The sequence below is a fragment of the Ctenopharyngodon idella genome, chromosome 8, assembly GCF_019924925.1.
Source record: "Ctenopharyngodon idella isolate HZGC_01 chromosome 8, HZGC01, whole genome shotgun sequence".
NCBI classification, from domain to species: domain Eukaryota; kingdom Metazoa; phylum Chordata; class Actinopteri; order Cypriniformes; family Xenocyprididae; genus Ctenopharyngodon; species Ctenopharyngodon idella.
The window spans coordinates 21446234-21466580 of NC_067227.1; the positions used below are offsets into that span (position 1 = coordinate 21446234).

The 20347-nt window shown below is 35.7% G+C and overlaps 1 protein-coding gene across 1 annotated transcript; it reads left to right on the plus strand.

Annotated features, from left to right (window-relative positions):
• The first annotated feature begins 779 nt into the window (after positions 1-779).
• Positions 780-19816, plus strand: samd10a (sterile alpha motif domain containing 10a). Its single transcript, XM_051904589.1, has 5 exons — positions 780-985; positions 6255-6436; positions 11078-11246; positions 16141-16281; positions 17992-19816. Exons 1-5 carry the CDS (start codon positions 973-975, stop codon positions 18012-18014), a joined length of 528 nt encoding a protein of 175 aa, XP_051760549.1. The 5' UTR covers positions 780-972; the 3' UTR covers positions 18015-19816.
• Positions 19817-20347: the final 531 nt, after the last annotated feature.

Below are 20347 nucleotides of genomic sequence, written 5' to 3' on the forward strand. Positions count from 1 at the left end.
GATTTAGGCATACTATTTATTGGACGTAGCCTACTTTGCATATTTTGCAAGTACGCATATTGGGACCGGGTTCTCTGCTTAGGACCACACACAGAGCAGCTGAATTCAGTCAGGTCACTCAGGTGAAGTCTTGTTGAAAATATGCTGAGAGAATTGAGGTGAAATGCCTCCCTCTAGCGTTTAAAGTGCAAGGACAAAATATCCCTCATTTTGAGGGGTTCGTTTTCAAACCGTTTTATAAACATTAGTAGCATATAGGCTATAATGCGGGCATCGACTCATGAAGTCAATAAAGATAACAATATAATTATTTTTAACAGTTTTCCGACCATTGGTGAAATATTATATGATGGGCCACAGAAGTTCACCCCCGTAATGTGCTTGTTGAACTTCATAGACTAATTACAGGCTTTGCCTGCTGCCAGTGGGACGTGAGAGAGAATCAGACGACAGTTTCTCACGAAACACCCTTTTGGTGACAAATATATTCAAGACATAACCTTATTACACCAAGCTAGCGGGTTTCCAGATCAATTACACATTTTTAATAATTAGGCAACTTTTTAAAAATGATTAGATTTAAGAGGCAATTAAGCAAAGCCGGGGTTTGTTGCGTGCATTAAATAATCTAATTATTTATGCTATTTAGTCTATATTTTTAGTTAAGTGATAATATATTTAAATAGCATGTATTATGTAATAAAGAGGCGGTTTTCTTCACAAAATATGAAAAGCTTGATAACAGAGGTAGTTGAGGTGAACAGTGTGCGTGGGGAGGCGTCAGTGTGAGAATGTGCAGCGCGCGATATGTGTACTCTCATATTTTACACTGTGAAGCGCGAGTCGATCACTACACACTGGATGTACCTGCTAAAGAAACACCTTTCAGTGCGCCTAGGGTGGGAAATGGGACACTTCAGTTTGCAACTTTTAATCTAACAGGAGCATTGTTGCAGAGACTGGATTGTTGACATGGCAGTAGACGGTAATTGTTTTATTTTTATTTTAATCAAAAAGATGATCGTAGTAGTTAGGTGGTACGTTGCAAGCTACAGATGACTCGAGGTATCAGTTGTCCCAGACTAATTTTTATATTTAATTTCTTTAATCAGGCTTATATGGTTTGAATATATTTCATATATGCTATAATTTGAATGTAACATTAGTGTTAAAATTGCACTCAGGTGGGCATTTGCATTTCTCATATTTTTAAGATCATCAGATAAGCCTATTTGGTTTCATTTAAAGGATCTACTCAGGGTAAAATAGCCTTGGACACAGTGACATGGTTAGTTTTAACGAATTAAGTAGGTTGACAGTCTGCTAATTAATGTGTGTGTGAAGCAGTAATATTTTTTAGGGATGTTAAATCGATATTAATTGCATCTAACAAAAAAGTTTTATTTATATGTGTGTGTGTGTGTGCGTGTGTGTATATATTCATATACAAATATATATTTACATAAATATTTGCATACATATATGTGTGTGTGTGTGTGTGTGTATTGTATAAACACAAACTTTTATTTTAGATGTGATTAATCGCAATTAGTTAATTAATTTGACTATTTTTATTTATCCGGCTCTCCAATATAAGCGTAAAATGGCAAAATAATTTGTTTGATATTTTGTGAAATGTGAGTAAATGATTGTTTCTGTGCAGTTTTTGTTGTGTAAATTGAAAAGTGTTGACTATAATCGTGGCTTCTCATTGACAAAATTCTGCACGAGAGTCCACGTCTCAACATGTCCTTCAAAACCTCAAAAGAACCCACTTTCTTTTCCTTTTCCAACACACATTCAAATGTAGTACTGTATCATACATATTATGTTATCTCATACAGTCTGTATGAGATCACAATGAAACTTAATATCTATACTTTTCTGGTGAGCCAGTTACCTGCTGAGCGGTTTGTGTCAATACACCACTTTAATGATGGCTTGCATATTCATTTTTGCATTCATCTGCATAGATAATGAGGCCAAACAGATCTGAAGCAGCTATCTCCACATTTCTCTCTCTCTCTCGTTCTGTCTGTAGCTCATTACTTCACACAGATGTTGTGTTTCACTCCCTTCCCAAGTTCAAACCCCTCATGCTGTTCAGAGATCTCTGGCAAACTTGTTTGGCTCTCACAAGAGAGCACATCGTTAGTTCAGTCCGGTGGGTTCAGCAGGTGAGAAAAACACCTTGGCCTGGATTTAATTATGTGCTTGCTTGTGCTTTAGGGAATGAAGCGTAGTCAACGATGATGAATCTGTAAATATAATATGAATTTCGAGATTTGTCTGTGGTTGGTTTTCTCTTTCATACTGGCAACATGAAGTGTGGCTATAACCACATATTCAAGTTTGAAAGAATAATTAACCTAAAAATTAAAATCGTCATCATGTACTCACACTCCTGTCATTCTGAACTCACATAGTTCTATTTCTTTATATGTACAATTTATATATATACGAATTGTATATATAAATATAAATATATACAAAAAAATAAAAAATAAAAATATTATATATATATATATATATATATTATATATAATATATATATATATATATATGGTGCTTTTTGTCATATTTGGAGCTTGACAATATCTGGCCAGCTTTTATTTTTATTGTATGGAAAAGAGTAACATTGCTCATTTTGTGTTTCATGATTGAAGCGGCAACAAGTTTGAAGCGGCATGATTTTTTATGATTTTTCATCTTAGATTAATCATCAACTAATGTGGTTATGGACTTGAACATAGACATGCTTTTTGATACAAGAATAACATTCACTATACCATTCAACATTTAGGGATCAGTACTTTTCTTTTTTTGGGGGGGGGGAAGAAATTAATACACATTAAGACATATTAAATTAATTAAAAGTGACAGTAAAGTCATGTATAATGTTACAAAAAAAAATCTTTTTCAAATAAATTCTGTTCTTTTGAACTTTATATTCATAAAAGAATCCTAAAAAAAAAATGTATCACAGTTTCCACAAAATATATGAGTCAGCAGCACAAGTGTTTTCAACACTGATAATGGTAAGAAATGTTTCTTGAGCACCAAATCAGCATATTAAAATGATTTCTGAAGGATCATGTGACTCTGAAGACTGAAGTAATGACTGCTGAAAATTCAGCTTTGGCATCACAGGAGTAAATTACATTTTAAAATATATTACAATAGAAAACAGTTATTTTAAATTGTAAAAATATTTCACAATATTACTGTTTTTACTGTATTTTTCATCAAATAAATGCTGCCTTGATGAGGATAAGAGACTTCTTTCAAAACCATTAAAAAATCTTACCGACCCAAAACGTTTGAATGATAACATAAAAACTCTTCTGCCTATAGACTTTTCTATTTCCCATTTAGTGGGTCAAGAGTAAGGTTTCAGAAGGAGATACTGTTTCTAGATTTAGGAGCACATCTTTTTGCACACAGATATAGAAAATAAGGGCAACATCTGTCCAGGACTAACAGGCCTTGACGTGTTTTCACCCTCCAGCCACAGTAGTGCGACATCTCTCTAATGTCTGCTTCAGAGGCACTGCGATGAAAGACTGTGTTCATCTGTGACTCTGTCCCAAATGCATTCATACAGGCAGGCATCCCCCATGCACTCTTGATGAGGACGGCCTTTGTAGCCGCCTGTGAGGCTGCAGGGAACGAGAGCAAAAGACATCCCTTTTATCTCATCCAGGCCTCCACCTTCCAACACACACACACTAACTTATAGTCTTTCCCTCTCATTAACCCTTGCTTATGCACAAACACACATGCCGATATAATACCGTCCATCACACACACTGCCATGCGCAGAGATGACTGATTGTACTCGTTTGTGCTAAGACTAAGGTGGTGATTAGAAGCGTGTGGTTTTAATGAGCACATATGCACACTGTATCTGTCTTTGTCTGTTAATGCACTGGCCTCTCGCAGCTTGTGGGAGAAAATCTGCTTAGACTGCCCACCGACTCATTTACAGTCACCAGCCAAGCGAAACTGTGCTGGTCTGCTGTATTTCTTTTTGAAATATGCACATTTTCACAGTCTAAAGGCCTGTTCACACCAAGAACGATAACTATAAAGCTAACTATAAAAACAACCATATTAGCATCCACACCAGCGGACAATATCGTTCCGTTTATTCTAAGCGCGTGCTTGACTGTCACTGTAAATGCTCGCGCTCATTACAGAGAAATGGATTCTGATTGGCTGTCAATGTTTTTATCGTTCATGATTCATCAGCTGAATAAAATCATTCTGAAAGTGATGCCAACGATATTGTTTCTCTGTGCCATTATCATTAAAGCTGTGGTGTGAACTCTGCCATTCTTTAATATTGAGAACGATTTTTGAGAACGAACTATATCTATATCTTTATTGTTATCTTATAGTTATTTTCCCTGGTGTGAACGGGCCTTTATACTCACAGCTATATGTATATGGGTCAATGACATGACGGGTCATTTTTTTGTCCAAAGGCCTCAATAATAATAAAAAACAAAGATATGACATCCAAAGTATGTAAGTAACTAGATCTCTTTTATTGAATCCAAAAGGTTTTAATTATATTTTGCTACATATAAAGGTATTTTAAAGATTTTGAAGTGTCAAAAGGTCATTCGGTTTAACCGTCCAAAGGCCAATACAGCCATTTCATTTGTGATTAAAATATCTTAAAATGTAATAAATGTATATATATTTTTATTCTGGCATGATTTTATAACCTCATATATCAACATAGTGCAAAATGGTATTAAAATTATGTGTAGAAGTCGTTGCTTTGTTATAAGAAAGAATGTCCGGAAAAATGAATTTCATTGATGTCATTCGGAGTAACCAATATAAAGGGACCATTTTGGATCAAGGCATGAGGTCAATATCATGTGACAGGATGTGACATCATTCAGACACCTGCAAAGGACCGCATGGTCGTGAAGCAAAGAAACTAACTCTCTCTTACCTACTTGAAAAATTCATGTTTTCGCTTGCTCATACACATGTCCTGAAACATCAGGTCATTCGGTACAACTGCTACAAAACATGGAAAATGTTGTCATATTTTAAAAATTCTACTAAATATAAAATGTTTGATTGTCCTTTTGCTAGCTAGCTAGCTAAATATCAGTCTGTTAGCATTGTTTAAAAATATCGTCATTCGGTATAACCAAATGTGTCATTCGGTAAACCCGAAATTTTGGTTAAACTGACTTTTTTGGTGACAAATTTTGTCCATCTTGTAAAAAATGACAAAAGCAGTGTCCATTGATTATAAAAACCACATAATCTCATTGTTAACACTTAATAAAACTTCAAAATTAATTATATCTCCATTACGTTTTTTTTTTACACTTTTAAAAACCTTATTTGTCAATGACCCACATACAATTTTGGAACACAAAGAAATATATTTTGAAGATGTATTTCTACTATTTTTATCTATATACCAGTCTATGCTATATACTGAAAGTCAGTGGGATCCAAAAACAACATGGAATTTTTTCAAATTTGATTTGAAACTTTGATTTTTCAAATGACCTTTTTTGTGTTCCACAAAAGAAAGAAAGTCATACAGGTTTGGAATGACATGAGGGAAAGTAAATGATTTTAAAAGAGTATTTTAAAGCATATTTTGTACCAGAAAGATCTTAACAAAAGTTTTCAGTTAACTGTATCATGAATTTCAAAATGCTAGTTTTGTCTAGCTCAGCAAGAACTGATGTTTTCCGAGGCGTTCGGTATTTAGCAGCACTTAAAGTTTTCCTTCCTGGAAATCTGGTGCCTCATATGCTTTTCATTAGATTACCCCACGGGCTACCAATGCTCTGCTGTTTTATCACCCTCTGACACACAAATGCATAATTTTCCCATTAACTTTGCTGACTAGTATCTTTAGGTATTATTTTGGGAAGAATCCAAGCCACCCAGTCAGCCGCAGAAGATACGAGTCATTCAGACAATTCTTTTTGTCGAGGCTTAGCTTTTACTTGAGCCTAAACCTTGAACTCTTCTCTTAACCATCAAAACCCCAATGACAAACCCAGTCCTCGAACTGACCTGTAACCACAGCATTTTTGATTGATGTAAACATTGAATCTCCCACAAGGCACTAGTCAAACGGTGCTGCTGCTGTACATCTCAGTGGTCTGTGTCTTTCTGAAGGGGGACATGAAAACATAAGTAAGAAGGATGGAATGTGAATGTCTAAATGAATTAATGAATGCCATATCTCTCTTTTTCTATTGCAGCGGCCTCCAGTTTTACTTTCTGTCGCCCTGCGGTGGAATACAGGGCTCTTCCAGAGGACTTTAAGTACCAACTGAGTCGTTGTGCAGGTGGAAACCTTACCTGGCATGAGGGGCATGGACGCAAAACAGCAGGTGGTCGACCGGTCAAACTACTGCAGCAGCCTGGAACCGAAGGACTGCAGGTGAGACCAAGAAGGAAATATTTACCAAACATCTCAGTCCATCTGAATATGAGCCTACACTGAGCATGAGAAAGACCCACAGTCCTCTTCTTCTGATTAAATAATAAAGATAAGAACAAAGCCAAGCGGTTTATTATATATTCCCTGTATCAGCTTCAAATTATTTCATTTTGTACCATCTCATTAAGTATCAAAACCAAAGCTCTTTCAAGCTCTTGTGCATTTTCACATGATGTTGTAATTGATCAAAAGAGGACATTGAAAGACCAGTGTAGGGCAAGCTACTCAAAAATGTTGCTATAGCTGATTACCATATTCATGTATCATATGAATAGATAAACTAGTAGCTTCACTATTTGCAGTGCAAATGAATTTGACAGCTGTGAAAAATTCCAAAGTAGGCTGTAGAAACTAGGTATTATACAGCAGAGCTAATGCTATGGCAGATTTTAGATTTTTTTCATAGTTTAGTCATTAAAAGGTGTGATTAGAGAATTTGTGCGCAAATATAATGTATGGCTGTCTGTTGTTGCATTATCATTATTAATAGTGTGAAAATGTTTCTCGTCTTTCAGAAATGCTCTTGTATGAAAACCTGTGCATTATAAAAGGTGGAGGAGGGCAGTCTGGCAACAAAATGCTTCATTACTCTTTCCATCCATCTAAAAGCTTGCTTAGTTTGTAGTGAATGAGTTAGATGCTGTTAGGCCGGCGGGTATTGAAGAGAGAGACCACTCACCACAGAATGGCTTTAAAAAGCCTTGTGGGCCTCAGGTCACATGGGCACTGCTGATTTGAGCACTGAGAGCAGAGATATGGGTCGTAATGTGTGTTTTTAACTTCATTTGATCTTCTGCATTAGCATATTAATGAAGTAAGTGCCTCTAGTCGGGTGTGCAGAGCTTTGTGGGTCAAAGTCAGTCTCACCCGCGCAATTAGACTCCTCTTAGAGTTTACAACAGGTTTGCACATAATAATTAGGCCCAAACCTGATTTCGTTAAACTCAGATAGATAATATTATCTTAATGAGTTTGTGTTCTGCCTTTAATTAATAGTATTCAAAAGTAATTACTTAAGGCAAATCCAATATTCTGTGGTCATTTTCTGTTCCTTTTTCTAGTGTTAAATTAGTTTTTTATCTCCTAAGTGAACTTAGCAGAGGTGCTGTTCATTTGGACATTTTGCATTTATTGGATTAAAATGAGGGTTTAAACTATTTTGTAACATTAAAATGTTACTAACACATTTAATAGGAGCTGATTTTCTCTGAAAGTAATGCTTTAGTTTCGGGTCAGTACAATATTTTAATGGTTTTGAAAGGAGTTTCTTATATGCTGAATTTAATTTATCAAAAATAAAAACAGTAATATTGTGACATATTATGACAATTTTAAAGTGATTTCTATTGTAATATATTTTAAAATGCAATTTATTCCTGTGATGGCAAAGCTGAATATTCAGCATCATTACTCCAGTCTTCAGTGTCACATGATCCTTCAGAAATCATTTGAATATGCGGATTTGCTGCTCAATTTTTTTCAGGATTCTTTGATGAATAGAAATTTCAAAAGCATTTATTTGAAATAGAAATCTTTTGTAACATTATAAATGTCTTTACTGTCACTTTTGATCATTATAATGTGTCTTTGCTGAATAAAAGTATTAATTTCTTTAAAAAACAATCTTAGCGTTGGTGCTGATAGCCTCGTGGGCAGCGCGCCGACATATAGCGCCGTTGCACTTCGGGCGACCTGAGTTTGAGTCCCGGCTTGTGGACGTTTTTATTTCAAGTCTCAGTACAATATCTAAATCTTTCATAAATCTTGCTTTTTGCCAGAGTAATTGGAACGGGAACACCAGACTTAAGGTGAATCTTTGAACTTGGGTTTAAATTTGTTGGATTTTGCTGAACCGGATCAGAGTGCAAAGGTTCAGAGTGTTTGCCTTTGATTTTCTAAAAAGTGAATCCATGATCAAAAGCTTGGCGTGATCAGACGTCTATGTTAATTTATTCCTCATGAAAACCCCAAACAGGAGCTGATGAGATTCTAACTAACCTCTGCACTTTTTTGGCCTTAATTTAAACCATCGTTAATGAATAGTGAACCTTGTTAGCCTTGTCCTACAGTGACAGGACAGAGAAACAGCTCTGTTTTATCTCTTCCCCAAAGGCTTCATACACAAATGCTTTGTTCATATCAGCTACACTTGTTAGTATTTTTCTTAACAATGCAAGTTTATGTATCTCAGTACATAAAAGACTCACTGACATCTGACACAGTGTGCTCATCCCAAAAAAAAAAAAAAAGAGTTAACAAAGAAGAAAAGAAAATAGAAAAACATGTCACTTTTATCACAAATGTTTTCTCACTTTCATCAGTACTGTTGTTATTGTCTATAAACTTTTCCAAGACACGCCACCCTACGCAGTTGTGTCATCTCAGAATGATCAAAGAATAAATGAAGAACTCAAGTGCCTTTTGACTATTAGTAGTCAAAAATGTGACTATTATGTATGCATTTGTGTACTGGGGGCTATTTTTGATTGTTAGGGTTTGCATTTTCTCTTTATTGTTTTCACACACTGATTCTCTGGCGTCTATGTAAATGGCCTCTATCTATAAATAATTTATATTGTACATTCAAGTGTGTGAATTCCTCTCTCACTGACAGGTTCTGTAATGTATAGACTCTCTCTATACCATTGCCTGTATAGGGACATTGTAGATTAAGAAAGATTGCATCAGCTTGTCCTACTGTAAATGACTCAATCGAATGTCATAGAGTGCAATTCAAGAGAGAATCTTAAATAATGGGCATTAAAACAGAAAGTTTGACAGATACTTAGGCAAATCCATTTATAAGCCACAAACAATAGGATGTTCATGGTTTACTGTGAGAGCAGGTAGTTAAAAAGATGGGCGCAGATGTAAATGCATTCTCTGAGTCTCATATTCCCATCTGCTGACAATCCATGGAGGGACCTCAGTGTGTTTATGCCCTATAGAGAGCATTAGAGACAGTTGAGATGTGCATCCCACCCAAAACCAGCTGAGTGGAACAGTCACTTATTCAGCCTATATGTGTGCATGCATGCATACATGTATGTGCACGTGCAAGAATGTATGTGTGTGATTTCCTGCAGTTGCAGAAGAAAGAATTCCCCACTGCCCTCAAGGGCAAACACAGCAAAGGCACAAAGCAGAAAGTTGCCTGAGGGAGAAGAGAGAGAAAGGGAGCAAGAGAGATGGGGCAAAAACTGTGAAGGAGAAAGAAAATTGAAGATGAACTTGAAGGATGGGGTACAGATGGTGGCAAATGGCTTAGAAAAGCAAAACAAATAGAGGGAGAACTGAGAAAATGAAGGGCTGTGATTTTGTGAGGATAAATGACTGTTAATGAAACGGAACACTAAGGAAAGGGAAGAAAATATGCAAAGCATAGTGACTGAAACTGAGTTATTTTATGAAACAAGATTTGCTTCAGGACCTAGAATTTATGGCGACTCAACACATTATGAAATAGTAAAATAGAATATATGAATAATATATAATATTATAAATGAGATTTTTAATGTTTTTGAAATAAGACCCTTATGCTCACCAAAGCTGCATTTATTTGATCAAAAATACAGTAATATTCTGAATTATTACAATTAATATAACTGTTTTCTATTTTAATGTGTTTTAAAATTTAGTTTATTCCTGTAATGGCAAATCTGAATTTTCAGCATCATTACTCCAGTTTTCAGTGTCACATGATCCTTCAGAAATCATTCTAACATGCTGATTTGATGCTTAAGAAACATTTCTTATTATTATCAATGTTGAACACAGTTGTGCAGCTTAATATTTTTGTGAAAACCATAATAATTTTTTTTCAGGATTCTTTAATGAATGAGAAGTTCAAAAGAATGACATTTATTTGAAATAGAAATATATGTAACACTATAAATACTTTTTTGATTCTGTCCTTGCTGAATAAAACAAATATTTGCAATGCTCGTTTTGGTGTCACATTAAACAAAATCCTAATATTTTAGGTCACAGATCATTTAAGTCCTCATAAACTCTCACTGGCTCTAAATGTGGATGATTTGCTGGAATTATCTTTGCTGGATGATTTTGTATAAGTGTAATTAGTCTGTGATCATATGGAAGTGTGCGATGAAGGTCAAGCGAGTGTTATTGTGGCTCATGTCACTAGCGCAGTCATTGTAACGAATGCTAATCATTCTAGAATGGCCTTCATTTATACAGCTCGATGTGCAGAATTATGGCCATGTCCGTTTGGTGGCCAATCAGGTAGCTGCGTGAGATGAAAACATCCATCTTAATCACTGCCGATGCATGACTGGGAGCGTAGTTATTTATTTTATTAAAAAAAAAAAAATGTATATTTCCCAAAGGTCTTAGCAGGAGGGAGAGCTGTTTATCAGTTTATAGGCCTATTCTTTTTTATTATTGTGCAAGAGATTGGTTTCAAATTAGTAGTGCTATAAAAAGTGTGGACTCCAGAAGGATGCATACAATTCAGTCACATTTTGAGATTTGTTTTCTGTTCCACTTCTCTGTGCAAAGCATATTAAAATTAGTTTTTCTGTCTCTCTCTTTCTCATGCTCTATTTCTTTCTCTTTCAGTTACGTTCAGGTGAATCGTACTCTGTTTACCACACCAGCCCCACCTTGCCGTGTCTCTCCAGACCAGTGGTTCTGTGGTCTCAGCAGGATGTGTGCAGATGGCTAAAGAAGCACTGTCCTCACAACTACTTGACCTACGTGGAAGCCTTTTCTCACCACGCAATTACAGGTGTGTAGTCCAACTTAAAACAAAAAACAATTGCAGTTATTGTATATAATTTATATCCCTGTATGATGTTAACGTGTAAGCCATTATTCATATGGAATTGCCTATGCATATTCTGTATAAAATCTCACATCACAGTAGCGACCCTGCAAAAAAAAAAAAAAAAAAAGGTATCGCATACTCAGCAGTTAGACCAATCCCCTGAAACCAACACATCTACTGAATCTCATATGGTATGACAGAAGCATTAACTTTTTAGCTGAAGGTCAGCCAACCTGTGCTCTCCTAAAAACATGTATCTTGTCAAAGAACTGATACTATTTTATTCTCAGCCTCTGAATTTACAGTTCCCTGTGCTTTACTCTTTCCTGCTCCATTTTCAATATTCTAAAAAAAAATGTAAATGTTCTAGCACTGGCACAGGAAACTCTTTTTCTTTTTAAAAGACAAAGAAAAAAGTTTCAATTTTAAGGGCTTTTGAAAATAATCAATTTAATTCCAATTTTAATTTATTTATAAAGCACAATTGAAAACAAATGCCGTTGACCAAAGTGTGGTACAAGAAGTCATAAGTAACAGACATAACCATAAAATTCATTCAGGCAGGCACAAAGTCACAGATGTACAAATGGAGCATAAACAGTAAAGCAACATCACAGATTGTAAGCCAGGTCAAATAGAAACGTTTTTAACGATTTCGATTTAAAAATGGTTAATGTAGGGGCAGTTCTGATTTTATTTGGCAAGCTGTTCCAAAGTTTAGGAGTGGCTACGGCGATTGCCCGATTGCTCATAGACTTTAGAACAGTTTTTTAGAACAACTAAGGGTGCGTTCACACTTGTAGTTCGGTTCGTTTGGTTCGTTTGGTCCGGACCAAAGAAGAAAAAAAAACATTTGGGGCACGGCTGCTAAGGCCCCTCCATGGTGCAGACTCTGTCTAAGTCAGTGGTTCTCTCCCGGGGGGGGCGAGTAGGCTACAGGATGGGAGGAAAAAAAACCTGAAAAAAAAAAAATTGCACATTTTTTTTATCACTAAACTACTGTCATAAAAAGTTATAGTTTTGTATATACATAACTCCTGAATAAAATTAAAATGTGTTTGGACTGATTTAAAAAAAAAAAAGTTTTGAACAAATTTGATTGGTTTGTCGATCGGCACTGCAATGAACCAGCTTTGGGGGGGCCCAGCTTGCAAAAGGTTGAGAACCCCTGGTCTAAGTGGTGATAAAAGCATGGAATACCCTTTCCAAATTATTAAAAGAGAGAAAAGACTTCATTTTTACCAGGACCTGAGACTGATAGAAACTTGATTTTACAACCTGATTAACTTGTCTATCAAGCTTTAGCTCCCAGATTTTTCACATAAGGTTTAACATAGGGTGATAAGACACCAAGATATACTCTGGGCATCAGAAGGGTAAAAACAACAATCTCTGCTGTACTCTCATTTAAGCTTAAAAAAATTAAAGACATCCATGCTTTAATATCCATAAGGCACTGATAACATATTTACTGTCATATAATATATAATGTCATATGTAATAATAAATGTAATAATATTTACAATATTATACACTACCATTCAGAAGTTTGGGGTCAATATGATTTTTTTTAAAGAAATGAAAAAATAATGCTTTTATTCAGCAAGTGATGCATTCATTTAATCAAAAGTGACAGTGAAGACTTACTTTGTGACAAAAACAGTTATATTTTAAGTAAATGCTTTAGGTTTTTTTCAGTCACTATGCATCAAATAATCCTGAAAAATGTTCATGACTGAAAATATTAAGCAGCACAAACAACTGTTTTCAACAGTGATAATAATAAACTTTTCTTGAACACCAAATCATCATATTAGAGTGATTTCTGAAGGATCATGTAACACTGAAGACTGGAGTAATGATGCTGAAAATTCAGATTTGCCATCACAGGAATAAATTACATTTTAAAATATATTAAAACAGAACAGTTATTTTAAATTTGTAATAATATTTAACAATACTGTTTTTACTGCATTTTTATCAAATAAATGCAGCCTTGGTAAGGAAAAGAGCCTTCTTTGAAAAATATAAAAAAAAAATCTTACCGACCAAAAACTTTTGAACAGTAGTGTTTGTTGTTTCCCAAAACAACCTCACACACAAACAATGACTAGCACACTTCACACAAACAAGCGGTTGTGTGTCACGTACATGCCAAACTGTGTCGCATACATAGTACAGTGGTAAATGTAATCAAAGCACAGAAAGTCATTTTTCATTGAAACGCATGTTCTTGTTAGTGTTAAAAGTTTCCCAAGATAACTTGTTTTACATTTCATGAGATATCAACACATTTACCCACCTGAGAATAAGTGATAGAACACAAGCTGGACACCAGGCCTGCGTCTCAATGTGCATACTATCCATCCTAAATAGTATGTGACATTAGCAATATTTAATACTATTTAGGCTGGATCCCACGTAGAAGGCGATGTTCTCGTGACCTTTCGCAACGTTGCCTAAAAGTTCTCTAAAGGTGAGGAAAATTCTGGATCTTTACAGAACATTAGGGACGTTCCTAAAACGTCCTCTTTTGATAATGAAAGTGCTTCAGGTCAAGGTTCCTTATATGACTTTAGGGGGACGTTCTATTTTGGTTATTTTATGGTCGTGCGAGAACATTACAAAAAGGACATTTGGGAAGTTAACAGAACGTCCTATAGTAATAGTCCCCTAAACATTCCCAGAACGTCCTGAATGTTCCCTGAAGGTCCACCAAATAACGTCCCCTAACCCTTAAAAGAACTCCACATAATGACCGTCTCTGAACGTACTGGGAACGTTACTAGACAACGTCCTTAACACCAGTGGGGACGTTCTGAGAATGTTCTGGGAACGTAAAATTTCTAGCGGGGATAGTATGCACATTGGGATGCAGGGCTAGTGACTGTTAATTTCTTATTCTTCTTGTGATGTTTATTAGTGGTTTGCAAACCAGCTTATGGTGCATTACTGCCATCTACTGAACTGGAGTGTGGTGCATCAATCATTATGAAAAAATAAACAGAAAAACTTTACATTTTTATATAATTTCCTGTTTCTTTTAAACAACGTATCAAAGCAATTCTAATATTTATTCTTTTGCTGTTTACTTAATAAATACTCAAAAGTCATGTTGTTTGTCACAGGATTGTCAATGCTTTTGAAGCAGAGGCTCTCACATCACTACTAGCATAGCACGTCAGGTTTTTGACGTCAGTTTGATTTGGATATTTGACCTGTTTTTTTACATCAATGTTTGATGTCAATTTGATGTCGTTTCAAAATCAAGTTCCTACTGGGTTAGTGGTTAAAAGGACATCAATGTGTGGATATCAAATGGACGTCATGTTCTGACATCAGTTTGATTTGGATATTTGACCTGTTTTTTGATGTCAATGTTTGATGTCAATTTCATGTCTTTTGAACATCAATTGCCCACTGGGACACGTTTCAAAGATGTGAAGATGTGGCAAATGGATGCTGTTCGAGCCCTAGTTAAGAATGCTACTTAAACTTAATCAGGCTGACAAAGAATTCATATTATGCAATAAATATCAATCAAACACACAAATCATTGCTGTCAATGTGATGTCCATGAGACATCAATTTGACATCTAAACCATGACATTGATGTGATGTAAACTGGATGTCAAACATATTGTCTTATATATACATTAAACCAATTTCAGTGTTCAATCAACTTCAACCAACTTCCTCTTTTCACCCAATTACCACTGGAAGAAATTGCTATCCGAACTGACCTTAAAATTATGTTATACAGCATCTTGATCAAGTCTTGACTAAGATTTGATGTCAAATTGATATATCAAGGTGCCCACTGGGTATGGCTGAACAACTGTAGTCACATGGACTATGTTAACAATGTCTTTACTACTTTTCTGGATCTTGAATGCGGTAATTACATTGCTTTCTATGGGGGATGAAAAAAAACCCCTCTCAGATTTCATCAAAAATATCTTAATTTGTGTTCTGAAGATGAACGAAGGTCTTACGGATGTGGACCGACATGAGGGTTAGTAATTAATGACAGAAATTTCATTTTTGGGTGAACTTACCCTTTAAGTTGGAATACATGAAAATTTTGGATTGGCTATCAGTGCAGAAAGATGCGGCCAGACAGTGTAGTTTCAGCTTTACCAGCAGGGGTAAAATGTGGCCATGCTAACCAACCAAACCTTGACCTCTTGACCACACCAATGACTCCCCACTGGCTCGAAGCTAAGACTCGCTGGCCATACTGATTTCCTTCATTATTATTTTACTGTGTTTCCTTGGGTTTGAAGAATTATAGTGTGAATATGTCTGAGTGTGTCACAGGGTCCCACACACACACTGGTGCTTAGACCGCTGCTTCTCCCACTCACTCCTTGAGCACGATCTTGCTCACTAGGGACCTGTGCAGTTCTTCTCTTCTCTATCGGTGGACACAAAGCATCAAGATCACAGACACACTGGGTGAGATCCAAAGAAAAGGAAATCAAGAGAAAAGGAATTCAGAGAGTTAAAAAACATGAGGACAAAAGACAGCCACAGTGGTTTTTCTGCAGAGCTGTGGACTGAAGTGTTTAGAGTCACAGCACGAGAGGCTCAGTTGGATACAAAGTGGGAAATGAACCTGGGGCGGCCTGTGCCCTCAGGCAGCAGTTTCACACAGCATGTTACCATAGTCACACATGCAAAGATCACTGGGAACACAACGATAATAACCTTACGGGGATTTGCAATGCTGTAACTTGTTTATAGCTCCCAGCAAAACTGTGCATACATAATGCAGAGGCTGCAGAGCTTGTGTGTTTCCAAAGAGCTCATGCCTACTGAAATTGTCTCTCTTTCTGTCAATTTGTCTTGTCAGGTCGTGCTCTCTTGAGACTGAATGGCGAGAAGTTAGAGCGGATGGGTTTGGTTCAGGAGACTCTGAGACAAGAGCTTCTCCAGCAGGTTCTACAACTACAAGTACAAGAGGAAGGGCGCAACTTACAGCTGCTAAGCAGAGGTGTGTATGTGTGTGTGAATAAAGAGAAAAATGAGGAAGAAAGATTCTGTAGCAGGTGGCATGACCTGTGATAATGTGAGCATAATGGAAAATGGAAGTTGTGGGCTTTGGTGTATATGTGCCTATTTATCGCTTCCTAGCAGCGTTGTTATGCTTTAGTGCAGGGGGTTTTACAGTTTTTGATGACAATATATTGATCCCCTTGAAAAGGACACCATTCCAACAGCAAAAAAACAGCTATATAATTCCATGTATATACACCCAATTAGGGCCTAAAACTAAAAATTTTTTTGCCACACCTGCCAATGGCTGGTGACTTAAGAAAATTTACCGGACAAAAATATTTTTTACCAGCCATGACACAAAAACAGGCAGTTAATGACACCAAAATTTTAGATATGTCCATTGAAGCGAGGAAGCGCTGTCTGAGAGACGTGGCTTTTCGGATGTTAAACTTCCCACACAGTGCGTGAGTAACAAATTCCCTTTTGTGTGTTCCAGCGCTTGAATATTTACATTGGGAAAACTGAAACTTTCGTGATGATGAAGCACTGACCCGTCAACCGTACAGAGCGTAGTTCACGTTCATGTTGTCACAACATTGCATTCTTAGAATTCAAACACTGTTTCATTCACTCGCCAACACCGATTTTTACTCGCATTTGGCGCTTGGCGAGTGTTAATTTTAGGCCCTGGACCCAATTATACTGTGTGACAAAAATATTAAGTGAAATTATGTTGTTTATAAAATTTAATTATTCACTCTTTTAATGTGATTACTATTAGCCAAAATGATTCAAATAATATATGGAAAATATTTATTTTGTATTAAGTTGACAGCATAATTACCTTTTTTTCTACCCACTATTAGAGTTATATTAGATTTATATACCTGAAGAGAAACAAACTAGGGTGGTCATTAACTACAATAAATAAAATAATCAGTGCACTCGAGGTATGGATTTTATTAATTTTATGCATGGTCAGTAGTGAAATAAAAATAAGAAATTAGTCCCTTGTTTATAGTCCCAAGTATATTGCCTTTCAGAAGTTTAGGGCCTGTGCTTTTTTTTTTTTTTTTTTTTTTAATGTTTTTAAAAGAGGTCTCTTCTGCTCACCAAGGCTGCATTTATTTGATCAAAAATACAGTAAAAACAGCAATTTTGTGAAATATTATTACAATTTCAAATAACTGTTATCTATTTAAATATATTTTAAAAGGTAATTTATTCCTGTGTTGGCAAAGCTGTATTTTCAGCATCATTACTCTAGTATTCAGTGTCACATGATGCTTCAGAAATCATTCTAATATGCTGATGTGGTGCTCAAGAAACATTTCTTCTTATTATCAATGTTGAAAACGGTTGTGCTGCTTAATATTTTTGCGGAAACCTTCAAGATTCTTTGATGAACAGAAAGTTCAAAAGAACAGCATTTATTTTGTAACATTATAAATGTCTTTACTCTCACTTTTGATCAATTTAATGCATCCTTGCTGAATAAAGATATATATTTCTTTAAAAAATCTTACTGACCCCAAACTTTTGAACCATAGTGTATAGCGAGAAATTTTGTCTCCTGGATTCTATGATTCATCATACACCACTAATATGTGTATATAAGTATTTTTACACATTAAAATAATTCATTCTTTCTTCTTTCTTTTTTTCTCAATTCCTCATTTTCTTTCACTGTTCCACTCTTCTCCAGGGCTATCTGGAAACCTGTCATAGCTTCAACCATGCATGGGGCAGTTCTACCAGACTGACTGCACTCTGAAGGGACATCAATATGACTAGTCAGGATGAGGCCAGAGACATTTGACTGGAGCTGTCAGGGACTGGGACACGCGGACAGGTTTCAGTTATACAGCTCAGCCTCCACATCCTCACTACTCTTAAGGAAACTCAGACCAGATGACACCCACAAAAGGAGCTTTCATGTGCGTCTGTTGATTTATCTACCCCAAATCTCCTTAAAAAAAAACATAAAATGCAGATCTTTGTATCTGATGAAGGTGGATCCAGCTGGTTGTACCAAAGCTCCCTGGATTTTGTAAAAAACTCAGATCTACATTAAAGTCTACAAGACATTCAACGGTAACTTGGATGCCTGGCAACACTATCAGAGCTTGCAAAAGCTGTGTTACGAAGACCTTTTGCACATAGAAAATAATCTTTCCAACTATTTTCTGTTGGAATGTGACCTTACCAGACGTGCCCTGAAATGTGCCCGTCAAGACTGTGGAATTATATAAGCAAAATATATCTGGTAGAGTTCCTGTAGGATTTTACATGAATCAAATCACATTAGAGATGAACCTAAACGATTCAAACCTGCATTTGTACTCTGTACTCAAGTGGACTTCCTGTATATGGCTATAGGCTGTACTGTTTTTTGTTTCTTGTAACAATTCAGTTGCTTTTTAACTTAAGATGATTCTGTTTCTGGGAACAAAGAGATAAAATGCGTCCAAACGAGTTTCCCATGTGACAATGACAACAGCATTTACATTGAAATGATAAGTATCGCTGGCCACAAAAGGCTGTGTAAAATTACAAAGCTCTGCAAGCGTCTGAGAATTGCAGATGACAGATGTAAGGTTAAGATGAAACGGATGACGTGCTGCATTGTGCCCTAAAAAGACACAAGTCTGGACTTGCACGAGAGACCATTCCAATAACCCACATCAAAACATCGAGATGATACAGTGCGAGAACCTGAAAGCTGTTTGAGTCACGCAAAACTTGTAAAAGTGTATTCCTGTATTATTTTGTGAAGAGTCTAATGTATTATTTTAAGTAATGATAGGAGACTGATTCCTTAACATGGATTGTTAAGTGTTGTGACACCATGACTCAGCTTGTGATGTATTACATTTGATTTTCCGTCAAGGTTGGGCAGAAACATTCTTCAAATATTGTGGGAAGTGCATTGGCATTTAAGATGTTTTAAAAGATGCTTTATAGGCAAAAGATTTCTACTGAAAAATGCTAAACTAATTCAAGGATTATCTTTAATTTGTTGAAAAGCTAATTGTTTTGTCAAATAGGGAAATGTTTTTTAGCCACAGTTCGGATTACACAGTGTGCTTTTACCCGCAGGCAGCGTTGTTCATGTTAAATCTGGATTGTACATTCTCAGAATGAATTATGTCACATTTTCACATGACGTACCAAAAGAAACATTTTCCACATACATTTGTATGGTTGAGACCTACAGTTATAGACTGTTCTAATTGATTACAAATGTTAAATATTAAATTAATTTGTGATGTTACCATTTTAAATAATTATGTGCATATTTGTATTTGATATTGCAAAAGATTTCTTACATATTTGACAGGTTGTTTGTGATTATGAAACAAGTAGCCTATATTTTTCCTCATTTCTTTTTATGCTTTTTGTTTGTGTGTATGAGTATGTGTGTGATATGGGAATTAGTTCAGAGATAACAGTACTCCAAACAAGCTGCACTCAAGATGTTTTGTGCACTTTTTATTTAAAATAAAGCGAGCCTGCAAAACTTTAATCAACATTTTTAAAAGAGAATGTGTGTTTTGTTTCTCTGTAATCATTTGTTTTATATGGGTCATTTCTACAACACTGTGCCTTTTGAGCTTTTTTTAAACTACTATAAAAAGATCATTCTAAAGTATTCAAGTCATACAGTTCAAGCTCAGTCATTTTAACAAATTTCTAAACTCATGAAACGTGGACTACAACTATCATGGCGAAGTTTTTTGCGTACTTGACAGACAGCAGTTAACTCTTCGAGTAATGTAAAGTAAACAGAAATTACTTATAATTCTCTAATTTAATAATTTCCATGGTGGATTAGCTTTTAGAATTGGGCTACTAAGTGATGTCGTGACTTAACAGGTACAATTTGAGGCCTAATGTAATGTGTAGGTTAATATAATAAAAAATATATTTATTCTTTTCTGCCAGCTTTTAAAACCATACATTTAAGACAAATTTTAGTTAAAAAAATTAAAATGCTAAATACCATGACTTGCATTTGGGACTTGTAGCACTGAATTGTAAGAACGACCCACACTAATCAC

Coding starts and splice junctions, on each gene's coding strand:
- samd10a (XM_051904589.1), top strand. Junction 11,247..16,140: donor TTCTCACCACGCAATTACAG/GTGTGTAGTCCA, acceptor TTGTCTTGTCAG/GTCGTGCTCTCTTGAGACTG. Junction 16,282..17,991: donor CTTACAGCTGCTAAGCAGAG/GTGTGTATGTGT, acceptor ACTCTTCTCCAG/GGCTATCTGGAAACCTGTCA.